The sequence below is a fragment of the Notechis scutatus genome, chromosome 15, assembly GCF_049901735.1.
Source record: "Notechis scutatus isolate UNSWTSFEM ecotype Mainland chromosome 15, rNotScu1.2, whole genome shotgun sequence".
Taxonomy (NCBI): Eukaryota; Metazoa; Chordata; class Lepidosauria; order Squamata; family Elapidae; genus Notechis; species Notechis scutatus.
The window spans coordinates 4099832-4114271 of record NC_142023.1 but is presented as its reverse complement, the minus strand read 5'-3'; the positions used below and the strand labels follow the sequence as shown (position 1 = coordinate 4114271).

Sequence of the window (14440 nt, the reverse complement as noted above, 5' to 3'; positions counted from 1 at the left end):
TTCCGGCTCTATTCTCATCGTCCTAAGAGGGTTTGAATTCTGCTATCAGCTCCACAGGCCCACACAGACTGAAGAAGTTTTGTTTGTCTGTCATCCCAGCTCTGCTCTATTTCCTAAACGCTCGGACTCCAATTGGGTCCAAGGATCCGTTCTTCTGTTTGCTGGATGCCTTCGCAATGGCCCACGCTGCTGACTATTGTGATGACAAGCAGCCAAGGCTCAAATATGCCTCCTGTGAGTTGCAGGAATTTAAAGCCGTTTTGCTGGTTTGGAACAGTGACGGATCCATAAATGTTTGTTTTGCAGCCAGTGACTCTGTGTTCCTATTTTTGAGCGGGAATATAATTGACTGCCATTGATGGACCAGCCATAAAAAAAACCATCCCTTTCGGCCGTTCAGACCCAGAAGCAGAATACAATTTTCCTGCATATTCAGGTTTGAAATCCCAATCCCTGTTCTTGTGACATGACAGCAGGGTTCCAGTATCTCAGGGGCTGCCCCAAAGAAGAAGGAGTCAAGCTATTCTCCAAAGCACCTGAGGGCAGGAGAAGAAGCAACCTGGATGGAAACTAATCAAGGAGAGAAGCAACTTAGAACTAAGGAGAAATTTCCTGACAGTTAGAACAATTAATCAGTGGGACAACTTGCCTCCAGAAGTTGTGAATGCTCCAACACTGGACGTTTTTAAGAAGAGATTGGATAACCATTTGTCTGGAGTGGTGTAGGGATTCCTGCCTAAGCAGCGGGTTGGACTAGAAGACCTCCAAGGTCCCTTCCAACTCTGTTATTCTATTCTGGTTTAATCCTTAAATGTGTATGTGAAAATAATGTGTGGACCTCAACTCCTCAATTCTTGGAGTTGAGATCCTCAGGCCTTAAAGTTGTCAAGGTTGGGCACTTGCATTGCCAAAGGCACTGGCAGAAGCTCTGTGGGAAGGCTGTGTTGTAAGTGGGGGGCTAGTCAAAACTCTTGGGGTCTTGACTTGACTCACCCAAGTTTCCTTTGAGGAGAAGGCCCCAAAGGAAGAGGAGAAGGAGGAAGACAAGAACTGCATCCATGCACAACACCAAAACACACAGGAAGCATTTCTTTGGATTGCTTTGCTGCAGAGGACACAAAACCCACGAGTTTGTTTCACTATATTTAAAGGAGAATATTTGCAGCTCAGAGTGGAGGGGGTCTTTGTGAGTCCTGAGTTTCATGACCTAGTTGGGTCATGAAACGTCTGCAAGAAAACCACTGAGCTCAGAGAGCACCAAGGACCCACAAGCCCCCCTCCTCCTCCTCTTCCTCTCAGCAAACCCCACTCCCTTCTAACACTGATGATGTTACCTGGTTGGGTCATGAAACGTCGGCGAGAAAACAACCCAGCGCGGAGAGCACCAAGGATCACAACAGTCCTCCTGCTCCTCCTCTCCACACACCCCACTCCCTTCCAGCACTGATGATGTTACCTAGTTGGGTAATGAAATGTCTGCAAGAACCAAGGCCAGAGAGCACCAAGGGCCCTTCACTATGGTTTGTGGAACAAGCTAATAAGCCATCAGCTGCAATGTATAGCCCACCCACCCCAAAAAACGGATGGTTGCCGAAAAGACCCCCTTACCCAGAGGTGGGTATTCAGCCAGTTTTGGATCCGTTCTGGAGAACCGGTAGCGGAAATTTTGAGTAGTTTGGAGAACCGGCCAATCCCGCCTCTGACTGGCCCCGCCAACCCCATCTCTTCTCTGCCTCCCATCGAGTCCCAGCTGATCGGCTGGATCTCTTTTGGTTGCCCTGCCCAGGAGAACAGAGCTGGAAAGCAGGTTGGTGGGTTGGGGAGGGGAGGGAGATTTTGCAGTATCCTTCCCTGCCACGCCCACCAAGCCACACCCACAGAACCAGTAGGAAAAAAAATTTGAATCCCACCACTGCCCTAACCAAATAAACCACCTGATGGTTTAGCGTGATATCTAAGCAAGATTCTCAATTTAGGGATTTAGGGTCATTTTCGAAGTCCTATTAAGTTTCCCTTTAGATGGTTTAAGAGAAGAGGGAGGTGAATTTCTCCTTGATTTATCAGCTTCAGATCCAACGGATTTGTTTCGAAGAGATTGCGGAAGAAAGAAATTGTGATGGTTTTTAAGGGGGGCCGTAATTGGATTGCACTTTCTAAAAACCGCTGCAAGGCTTCCAGAAGTGGATAAGCTACAAGCTGCAGGAGGAGCCAAAGAGGAAGTATACTGCGGCTTTCAGCCACATCTGGAAGGTCAAAAGCTCAACAGCGAAAATCCCTTTTGATTTGGTTGGCTCTTTTTTTTTTTCCCCCTTTCCTTCTCAAAAGATTCCCTTCCTCCACTCAGCAAACTCCTGCTTTCACAAAATGAGCCAGAAAGTCCAGCACCGTGGAGAAGGGGCCATCCTCACCTTGACCAAAGCAAGGTGTGTTGTGTTTCGCTGGCAGGTGGTGCAGGCGGCAGCGGAATCGGACAGTGGGAAAGAACAGGGACCAGTCTGGGAGTCGGGCGAGGATCCTGTGTCCCATGCAGGGATGGGGCCAGGACCATCTGGGAGTGGGGTGCTGATTCCAGAGCCTCCAGAGTCTGGCAGCAGCGAGGCAGAGGAACAAGGGGAGCCTGTTCCCAGTCCGCGTATGCACAGAGCTGCCAGAAGGCAAGAGCAGCTCAAACAAAAGGGGCAACTCTGGAGTAAGGCTGGGAGGAGGTTGCCCCTCCCCTAAGGTATAAAAGAAGTGCAAAGGTAGAGAAACCTTTGCAGGAAGCAAAGTCGTCCACGCTGTTTGGATTCAACCTTGAAGCTCCGTGTGGACTTTGTACTTCGGTTGGTTTTTTTACAGTTAATTTGGCACTTTAGTTGTTGGCAGCAATTCGAAGGGGAGAAAGGTGGGTGCTTATCTCGAGGGACTGTTTGGGACTCATTACGGGCTGGGAATGAACATAATTCCCAGCGTTGAAATAAAACAAGAGTGGTTTTAACTAAGCGTGTGCTTAACTACGGTCTGGAGAAGCCTTGGTCAGAACAAGATGAGATACAGCAAGGCAAGATTGGGAAAGAGAAGTTCCTCTGATTATGCTTGTGGAAGAGCGTGGAGGCCATCATTCCAGAGCTCTTAGTCAGCCCAGGGAACAATTCATTATCAGCGGTTTCCATCCTGAAAAACTGTCTTGTCTGGCTGAATAAATGTTAGGCGGTTCGGTTTCTCAAGAACTCTTCCTACTCTCCATCCAACAAAGCGCTTACAGAAACACCAAGAGAGTCTTCCTGATTAGTCATATCGCAGAGGTCAAAGAAGCTGACTCCAAAGCAGCGGCTAATCACTCCTTCACCACTGAGCTCCCTTCATAGCCAAGAGGTCAACGCTATGGGAAGGCTGGCTAAGCTGACACTCGAGATGTTCCACAGGAGGCTGGAGAAATCAGCATCATTCATGTCCAAAACCCCATGCATGACTCATACGCCAAGGGTCAGGCGTTTCTATTTTTTTTTTCCCCTCCTCACAGCTCCACTTTGCGTCAGGAACCAAACCAACCTTCACAAATCAATGGAGACAGTCTCCAAATTGACTCACTTAGTTCAAGTCGGGTTGGAAGAGTCCCTCGAGCGACGTCTGTGGAGATTCTCAGTCCTCCAGGTCATGGTTCTCCCAAAGGGGGAGAGGCAAATTATTGTCGGTCCCGGCGTAACAATAAACAGCTGAAGGAAATATCTATGGAGGCTCTCAATCATCCAAGTCATGGTTGTCCCAAAGGGGCTTTTTCAAGAGGCAACTGGACTTTCTCGGGGGGGGAAGGGGGGTATCTTGAAGATGTTTTGCTGCCTCATCCAAGAAGCTTCCATCAAAACTGAGGAAGCTTCTTGGATGAGAAGCAAAACCTCTTCAAGCAAAAACAAAGGAAGTCCAGTCGCTTCTTGAAAAAAAGCACCGTTGGGTCCCTCGAGCTATCTATGCTTTTTAAGAAGGCCGGCATGTGGCTTTCAAGAGGAGAGACCAGGGCTAGAAGGCAGCCCGAAGAAGAATGGTAAGAAGATAAAAGGGTTTGCATGACATCTTGAAAGGTTGTCACCAAAGTTGATTTAGACCGGTCTTCCTCATCCTGGTGCTCTCCAAATGGGTTGAGATTAGGTAAAGGTAAAGGTAAAAGTTCTCCACACACCTACGTGCTCATCATTTCTGGCTCTAGGGTGCTCATCTCCATCACAAAGCCGAAGAGCCAGCACTGTCCGAAGACGTCTCCGTGGTCATGTGGCCGACATAACTAAACGCCTTCAAAGGCGCACGGAACGCTGTTCCCTTCCCACCAAAGGGGTCCCTATTTTTCTACTTGTATTTTTGACATGCTTTCGAACTGCTAGGTTGGCAGAAGCTGGGACAAGGAATGGGAGCTCACTCCATGACGCGGCGCTAGGGATTTGAACCACTGAGCTGCCGACCTATCGGATCAACAAGCTCAACGTCTTAGCCACTGAGTCACCACGTCCCTCTGGGTTGAGATTACAAAAAAACCCCATAATTCACAGCCAGCAGCATACTGGGCACAAGCGATAATGGAAAGAAAATGGACTTACTGGGGGTCCTGGATCTCCTTTCCACCCAGGAAGGCCAATAACGAACGGAAATAAGGTGGGACCCACGGGGTTGAAGTCCTGAAAGCCATCTACAGCAGCCAGAGTGATGTAATCTGAATTTTGTCCATGTGTTTCATAAACAGGATAAGGCCCTCCAAGTGCTGGTTTGGTGTAGAAGAGAGTAGCCACGGTAGGACTGGATTTCTTCGTTGCTGGTTGGATCATGACCTCCTTTGGTGCAGGACCATCGGTGACCTTTTCCAACTTCTGCTTTGTGGGGACTGGAGAATGGCTACTGGAGGAGTTCCTTCTGCTCTTCATCATCGGCTTTGTGGTGCTTGGCATGCGAGAGGACCTGATGGTTGGTCCTTGGCTACTCGGCTTTTTGGACATTTTCCTAATCTCTTTCTTATCTGGAACCACGCCAAAGTTCACAGTTGAGTTTGGGAAGGCCAGAACATCTGGACGGGTTGACCAAAGAGGTTTCTCCACAGTGGAAGACCCACCTAAAACTCTGGTGGTTGTCCGGTGAGCTGTTCTGGAAGTCGGATGTGCCACGGTGGCATTCTGTTGGAGATTACGGATGGGTTGCGACGCTTCTGTGATTGTCCGAGAGGGAGACAAAGCCACGGTGGACCTCACCTTCATGGTTGGTGGTGCTTTAGGAGCTCGAACAGTGGTAGATGCTCCCTGCAACCTCCTATCCCTTCGAGAAGTGGGGGTTTTGAAGACCGTCATGGGTGGGTTCATAGTGGTCAGGTTCATCAAGCCCATCATTGCGAGGTCCACCTGTTTTGGGGTCATTTCAGAAGTTCTAGGCTCTTTGGACAGCAACGGGGAAAATGGTAGGAGGTCCAGTCGAAAGGTATCCAATTGTCTGCATTGTTTCTTCAGATACTTACAGTAGTCGTGAGCTGCCTTGGCGGAAAGATAAATATCAAACTGGCAGAGAGCACCTTCAAACTGAGCCGAGCGTTGATTGAGTCTTCCCAAGAGGAAAGACCCTTCCGGGTCCAAGGTCTTCTCTTTTTTATTATACAAATCTGCGTGCACCTTTTCTTTCCCGCAAGCAGTCACCAAGGTGACTGTCCTGCTTCGGATGTCGATCGCCAAGTTGTGCCACCGCCCGTCGTGGACGTTGTAATCGAAATAGACGGAGCGCTTGTGACCTACGTAGACAACCACCTTGCTGGGCAGAAACTGAACCCCCAGTTGCAATTTCTTCCTTTTGCTCTTGACGGTGAATAAAAAAGCACTGTTGACACGGAGGGAGCACACGCTCAACACAAGAGTCAGGTCTGGGCCAACAGAGACAGGAATAACCGAGCTGGAGGGCGCTTCGATGCGTGCCTGCTGGGTGAGGATGACTCCCAACCTGAAGGGGACGACTCCCTGAGGAACAGAGTGTGACAAGTTGGAGGTCCTTGGTCCCACCAGGCCCAACCTCTGAAGGACGTCCACATCTAGAAGAAGGAAGAAAGGATGAGTTATAAAGACAACCGTCCACTTATTCGAAAGAAGGTTTAGAGCAAGTCAAGTTTCCCTCCCTCTTCTCATCCCCTGCAAGAAGTGGATTTTGTTTGCTAGATACTAAAACCAAATATCGTTTCTCCAAAAAGTGCTTTTTAAAAAAAGGCAACTGGACTGGGGTTTTTTCCTTGAAGACCAGGTATGGGATGCTGCCGGTTTGGACCGGTTCTCCCAAACTGGTAGCTCCAACGATCACCTGCCCCCATCCACTCACCCCTGCCCTATCCTGTCCTATATTTCCGCATTTTTTTCAGCTCAGCTGATTCACACGGCATGGTGGATTCCCACGCCTCAGCTGTTTTACTTACCGGAGATGCCCTAGAACCGTGATGGTGAACCTATGGCATGTGTGCCACAGGTGACACGCAGGCACGCGAGCCCCAGGCAAACTTACTTCACTGTGCACGCAGCATGCCTCCCAGCTTATTTTTGGGCCTTTTCAGCCTTCCAGAGGCTCAAAGGGAGCCTCTGCAGCCTTTGGAAGCCGAAAACAGGCCCGTTTCATCACTTCCTGTGTTTTTGGAAATACCGGAAGTGACGAAACGGGCCCATTTTTTTGGCCTCCAAAAGCTGCAGAGGCTTCCCTCGAGCCTCTAGGAGGCTGAAAAAGGCCCCAAAATCAGCTGGGAGGCGCACATTATGCGCAGTGCAGGGAAGGGGGCGGTGGGAGGGGATTGCGTTCACATGCTCAAGGGGCATGAGGGGGGGCGCACGCATTGTATTCTTGGTGCTGGCACGCGAGCACACACATGCGCAATTTTTGGCACAGAAGCCCAAAAAGGTTAGCCACCACTGCCCTAGAAGGTAAGCTGTAGTGCTTGATATTGTGTTTTGAACGCTGCATGCGCGCAAAGCACACTCTTGTAGAACCAGTGGTAAAAATGTTTGAATCCCACCACTGTTGAAGACGTTTCGCTTTTCATCCAAGAAGCTTCTTCAGGTTCTGACTACCCTTGAAGATGTTTCGCTTCTCATCACGGAAGCTTCTTCAGGTTCTGACTACCCTTGAAGATGTTTCGCTTCTCATCACAGAAGCTTCTTCAGGTTCTGACTATTCTTGAAGATGTTTCGCTTCTCATCACAGAAGCTTCTTCAGGTTCTGACTACTCTAGAAGATGTTTTGCTTCTCATCACAGAAGCTTCTTCAGGTTCTGACTATTCTTGAAGATGTTTCGCTTCTCATCACGGAAGCTTCTTCAGGTTCTGACTACCCTTGAAGATGTTTCGCTTCTCATCACAGAAGCTTCTTCAGGTTCTGACTATTCTTGAAGATGTTTTGCTTCTCATCACAGAAGCTTCCTCAGGTTCTGACTACTCTTGAAGACGTTTCGCTTCTCATCACAGAAGCTTCTTCAGGTTCTGACTATTCTTGAAGATGTTTTGCTTCTCATCACAGAAGCTTCTTCAGTTTCTGACTATTCTCGAAGATGTTTTGCTTCTCATCACAGAAGCTTCTTCAGGTTCTGACTACTCTAGAAGATGTTTTGCTTCTCATCACAGAAGCTTCTTCAGGTTCTGACAACCCTTGAAGATGTTTTGCTTCTCATCACAGAGGCTTCCTCAGGTTCTGACTACCCTTGAAGACGTTTCGCTTCTCATCCCAGAAGCTTGTTCAGTTCTGACACACCCTTTCAATCCACTCAAGGAAAAACAAAAGTCCAATTGCCTTTTGAAAAAAAAAAAAAAGCACCATTGGGACAACCATGACCTGGATGATTGAGAATCTCCATAGACAAATGTTGTTTCCTTCATCCACGGTTCTGACGTGGCAACCCAAAACCATAACCAAGAATCATCCTTGCTGGCTAGCTATTAATAGAGCTGGCCTTAGCCAGCAGCCATGTGGTGATGAAGTGAAACTAAAAATTCACACGAGGGGATTTTTAAAGAGTCTGGCAAAATATTTCAGGATATGGAACCTTTTTTCCCCCTTCCCTCTGATACTATCTCCCGAATTTCTCCCCTTCCTTGGGGAAAAAAAAGAAACAAGAATGAATGAGAAGGACGGCCAACTACAAGGACGGCCAACTACAAGAGAACTGATGGTTTTCGTCTCCTCCAGCCAACGGGAGTCAAAATCTCAAATTTTTGGCATGCCTGTTGTGATATTACAAATCGCAGAAAGACAAGTAGATTTTCCCACCCATCGTTTAGAAGCAGTAATTGTGTGCGTTACTAGCTTTCTTCTCCTTCCAAACATCTCAGCCGAGAAGAGGGAGAAAAAACAACAGGCGTATTCCAAAAGTCAAAGCAAAGGAGTGTGAAAATATTCAGTCTATTATTTTCTAGGCTGGACAGAATCACCGTAATAATAATTTATTAAATTTTATGCTGCCTGACTCCCGGCGACTGAGGTAGAACAAGCGATGATTTAACCTTGGAAGTCCCTTCTTCTTCCCACCAAGGTCTGGGAGGGTCTTTACAGAAATCAGCCTTGGGTTATTATTATTATTTTTCAAGGTTCTGCTAATTTAGATTTTGCCCGGCCGAGAACATCTCGGCCAGCTTCTCAAGGATTCTCAAACCCTCATTGATTCCAATGTCTGGTTGTGAAATATTTAGGATTCCGACATCAGAAGCAACCTGGAATTGAGGAGAAACTTCACTGGCGGTTTTTAAGGAAAGACTGGACAGCCACTTGTTTGAGATGGTATGGGGTCTCCTGCTTGAGCAGGGGGTTGGAGTAGATAACCTCTGAGATCTCTTGGAGTCCTAGGATTCTGGAACAAGGAAGGAAGGAAAGAAGGAGAGAAGGAAGGGAGGGAGGGAGGGAGGGAGGAAGGAAAGAAAGAAAGAAAGAAAGAAAGAAAGAAAGAAAGAAAGAAAGAAAGAAAGAAAGAAAGAAAGAAAGAAAGAAAGAAAGAAAGAAAGAAAGAAAGAAAGAAAGAAAGAAAGAGAAATGGATGGAAACTCATCAAGGAGAGAAGCAACCTGGAATTAAGGAGAAACTTCCTAACTGGGAGGACAATTAACCAATGGAACTGCTTGCCACCAGAAATGGTGGGTGCTTCATCACTGGAGGTTTTTAAGAAGAGACTGGATGGCCACTTGTCTGAAATGGTATAGGATCTCCTGCTTGGGCAGGGGGCTGGACTAGAAGTCCTTCAAGGTCCCTTCCAGATCTATTCTGTTCTATTCTACTCTATTCTATTCTATTCTATTCTATTTTATTCTGTCCTATCCTATCCTATCCTATCCTATCCTATCCTATCCTATTCCTATTCCTATTCTATTCTATTCTATTTCTATTCTATTCTATTCTATTCTATTTCTATACATCACCAATCGTAGAGCTTGATTTCAAAGAGCATCTAAGCCTCTAGGCAGATGACACCAGCCAGAATCAGAAAACAGAACAACACAACAAATGGCTCTTAAAAACCTCCAGTATTGGAGCACCCACAATTTCTGGTGGCAAGTTGTTCCACTGGTTAATTGTCCTCACTGCTAGGAAATTTCTCCTTAGTTCTAAGTTGCTTCTCTCCTTGATGAGTTTCCATCCGTTGCTTCTTGTCCTGCCTTCTGGTGCTTTGGAGAATAGCTTGACCTCACTCTTCTTCGTGGCATCCCCTTCACTCACTGTCCTGGAACACAGGTTTGGCATATGGGATTGGAGAATCCATGTGACTTCTGGAGGACTCTTTGCCCACCTTGGCTTGGCTCAGCCGCACCAGCAAGGAAGTGTTGGGAGTTCCACAACTCTGAATAATCAGCCAACCACCATGAGATGGAAACTCAGAACCCAAGTTCAAGATTCAAGGAAGGGCCTCTCCTAAAGCACCCACCCCTTCCAACCTACCCAACCTCCATCTCTGGAAGTTTGGGGACTCTCCAACTCCCTCTGCATCCTGTTGAAGTCAATGGAAATCACTTCGAGGGAAGGGGATTTGGCTATTTTAGGAGAAAGGAGGTGGTTGCCAATAAACAGATGTTGAAGTGACATGGCTTTCTAACCCAGCAGCTGCGGCTGTAGCTTAATGGTCCCTCGTGAGCATCCTTAAAAGGTGGAAGATCTCAAGAGGTTCGTGTTGTTGCCAAGGTCCTGTCTCAAGAGTTCGTTCACCATTAAGCCTAAACAACCAATTACTGCAAAATTCCAGCTATGCAGAATTTCCCGCTCTTACATGTTGGGTTTCTCAAGAGTCCTTCCGAGCATCTTTGGCCCGTGGTCTATTTAGCGCACAGTCCTGGCCAGCTTGTCATCATGTCCCATCCCAACGTCTCCTGCAAGGGTTCTCTCAAGGGAGAATGAGAGGTCCCGTTTGCTGCCCTTGAAGACTTTGGGATGCAAGTCCAGATGGACAGATAATGCAGCTTTAGTCCCCTTCAGCCAGTGGAACTCCTTGCCTCTAGAGAGTTGTGGATGCTCCGATTTTGGAAATTAGAATAGAATAGGGCGTGTTCAGGGTAGTATGGCCATAGGCTTATGGGTCTCCACAACTTAATATATGAAGGATAGAGAAATCCAGAACTTTGCATTAAAAGCAAAGGTGTCTGAACGGGTCATCTATATATATAAAAGCAAAAGACCACTCAGGCATCATCACAAAATCTCCAGAACCATAAAGCCTACAAACTTGACATTTGGCACTTATCTTCCTCTTGGCTCCTAGGTGCTTACTAAGAAAGGATTTTTCGAATTGACCATCAGAGCATTACTATTCTGTATTATTATTATATAATTATATAATTATATTATATTATATTATATTATATTATATTATATTATATTATATTATATTATATTATATTATATTATATATATATATATATATATATATATATATATATATATATATATATATATATATATATATATATATATATATATTATTATTATTATTATTATTATTATTATTATTATTATTATTATTATTATTTATTATCTGATGCTGTTCTTACCCAACCAGGTTCCAAGAGAGCAAACAACAAGACAAAGGCAGCAGCCCCCACCTTTCAAGGTTTAATCCACAAATTCTGTTTCTTCACAGATAAAAGGCTGCTTCCAACTGACTAGGTCCAACAAGAAAGAGCCTTGCCAAGATGTTTGTCAAGGCTGCCAAAAACCCAGAGATAACAACTAATTTACCAGATTCTCCAAACACGAACTAAAATGTCCACGAGTTGAGCTTCAGAGCTTCTTTGGTGTCTGCAAAGAAGGCTCTTCCAAGGGAGGGGACATTACCTTGCAGCCTTACTCCCAAGTCGCCTGTGCTGCTGTAAACTGCTCTCTCCTATGAGAAATCCTCCGTGCACGCGCACTTGGCACAGGCTCCTCGGGAACCTCCTCATCGCTGCTGCCAGCCCTCACAATTTCCGAAGGCAACAGTGATGAATACCTAATGGTCCTGGCCTCACCTGAGTCCTCACTCTCCTCAGCCGTCGGCACCTGCTGCCAGCTAACCACAACAGATGCTAAGGAGTTCTACTCTCCCTCCCCACCTGAAAAGAAATCTCTTCCAAATGCAAAACAAAAGCAGAGGAGAGGAGTTTCGGTTTCCATTTTAGTTTCACAGCACCAAGCAGCTTTAGTACAGAACAGCGGAGCTAAGCCACGCCCAGGCTCCTTGCTGTCTCCTTCTTGCTCACACAGCAAATCCTCTTTCAGCTTCCAGACAGCCTTCAACTCTCTCACACACTGACAGGACGCTAGCCAGATGAATACCCATGGATGCTGGTAGGCAGAGGCAGGATTTTTCCCCCTTATTTTCCTCCCCAAAAACTAAGCCCGACCACATAGTTTCGTAGCAAAGCATGGGTATCGAGCTAGTGACTTAATATATGAAGGGTTGAGAAATTCAGAACTTAGCATAAAAAGCGAAGGCGTCTGAATGGGTCATACAGAATAAGGAAGGGGGGGGGAAGGAATTAAATTGATGCAAACTCCAGCAACGTTCACATTGGATTCTAGTGTTTGCCCTCCAGTTGACTGTTTCTAGGGGTTGGAAACCTTTGAAAGACACAAGCTCGCCCTTCTCATCCTTCTCAGGAGTTGTTCCAGAGGGGGGGAAAAAACCAGCCAATGAAAGCTAGTCTCATCGTGCGTGTGGGGATTTTTATTCTCTGTTTCCATCTGGGCCCACGGAATGACCTTTGAGAGACAGCCGAGCCAAATTGTTTCCTTGTTACGCTACCCGTCCTCCAGGGAAATGCCACCGATGGACCAAACACATCGGGTGTTGCGGTTGGCTGAGTGGAAAATCTTGGCAAGGCTTAACGTCTAAGGAGATTCTCCATCGTCCGGAGAACAGATAATCAGAGTCAGAAAGGACCTTGTAGGTCCATTTAGTCCAACCCCCTACCCCAGCAGGAGACCCTACACCATTTCTGACAGATGTCAGTCCAGTCTCTTCTTGAAAGCTTCCAGGGATGAAGCTCCCACAACTTCTGAAGGCAACGTCTGTTCCATCGGTTGATTGTTCTCACTGTCAGAAAATTTCTCCTTAATTCCAGGTTGAATCTCTCCTTGTTCAGTTTCCATCCATTATTTCTTGTCTGGCCTTCAGGTGCTTTGGAAAACAGGTTGACCCCCTCCTCCTCTGTGGCAGCCCCTCAAATATTGGAAGGCTGCTCTCCTGTCTCCCCTGGTCCTTCTCTTCCCTAGACTAGCCAGGCCCAGTTCTGTAACCGTTCTTCATATGCCTTAGTCTCCAGTCCCCTAATCATCCTGGTTGCTCTTCTCTGCCCTCTTTCTAGAGTCTCAACATCTTTTTTATAGTGTGGTGACCAAAATTGGATGCAGTACTCTAGGTGTGGTCTTACTAAGGATTTATAGAGTGGTATTAGTACCTCCCTTGATCTTGATTGTATCCCCCTGTTAATGCAATTTAGGATTGCATTGGCTTTTTTTTTTGTCCAGGTCATGGTGGTGCCGAAGTGGGGCGTTGTTGTTGTTTTTTGTCTTCCAAAAGGCAACTGGACTTTCTTGGGTTTTTTTTTTCTTCAAAAACGTTTCACTTCTCATCCGAGAAGCTTCTTCAGTTCTGCTTCATGGATGAGAAGTGAAACATTTTCAAAGAAAACGTGCATCTCCAAATTCGGGTTATCACCCCCAAACTCCAAGTATAGCTCGTCATCCAGTCCAGTTATGGCTAAAAGCTGCGACATCATTAGGACATCATTTTTGAAGATCATGGGATACTTCACGCGAGAGGTTTGCTGCAACCACAGAATTTCTGAGGTGCCTCTGTTGGGATCTTTGTAAAGTTGGTCAACAAAGGTTGTATGTTGGCTTCTCAGATAGGACAATATCAATCAATCAATCAGAACAGTGCTGGAAAGGACCTTAGAGGTCTTCTAGTCCAACCCGTCCAAGCAAGAGAGCCCACACCATTCCAGACAGGTGGCTGTCCAATGTTTTCTTAAAAACCTCCAATGATGGAGCTCCTGCAACTTCTAGTGGCAAGCTGTTCCATTGGTTCATTGTTCTCACTGTTAGAAAGTTTCTCCTTAATTCCAGGTTGCTTCTTTCCTTGATTAGTTTCCATCCATTGTTTCTTGTCTGGCCTTCTGTTGCTTTGGAAAATAATTTGACCCTCAAGAGACAAATGGCAGCCCTTCAAATGTTGGAATACTTCTATCATGTCCCCCCTGGTCCTTCTTTTCTCTTGAGTAGCCAAACCCAATTCCTGCAATGTTCTTCATATGTTTTTGTCTCCAGGCCTTTGATTATCTTAGTTGCTCTCCTCTGCATTTTTTTCCCCATATGATTCCCATTTTCTTGGAAACACTAACAGATTAAGGTCTATGATCCCAAAAGAGGATTTTGGAGGTTCCTCTTTATGCACAGAAATATTAATAATGTTTGTGATCTCAATCTACCATGTTCCTTTATCTTCATAGGTCTTGGCTTCTCTGAGTGTTTGGTCTATCCTTCCCTTCTCCATTGATAGGATTTTTCTGTAGAACTGTAGAAGGAACAGACCAGACATCTAGCCCTTGCTTATCAATGGAGACCGAATGGAGCAAGTGGCCAGTTTTAAGTTTCTGGGTGTTACCCTAAAAGAGGACCTGACCTGGGGTGCCCACATTGCAGCCCTGGTCAAAAGGGCCCAGCAGAGATTATACTACCTGAGGCTTCTCAGGAAACAACTGAGTGAAAAACTGCTGGTGACCTTCTACCGCTGTACCATAGAGAGTATCTTAACTTACTGCACCTCTGTCTGGTTTGCCAATTGCACAGGGGCAGATAGGACGGCACTCCAGAGGGTGAACGTCATTGCCCAGAGGATCATTGGTTGCCCTCTCCCCTCTTTGGAAGAGCTTTATAGCTCCTGCTGCCTTAAGAAAGTTCAAAACATCCTCAAAGATCCATCTCATCCTGGGCACCCTTTTTTTTTTTA

The 14440-nt window shown here is 46.3% G+C and overlaps 1 protein-coding gene across 1 annotated transcript in view; it reads right to left on the bottom strand.

The window, feature by feature from the left end:
• Positions 1-14440, bottom strand: part of COL27A1 (collagen type XXVII alpha 1 chain) — a 151035-nt gene that overhangs the window by 130148 nt on the left and 6447 nt on the right. Inside the window, exon 3 of the mRNA XM_087944256.1 lies at positions 4569-6031. Within this exon, the coding sequence (XP_087800382.1) occupies positions 4569-6031 (1463 nt within the window). The remainder of the gene's footprint in view (positions 1-4568; positions 6032-14440) is intronic.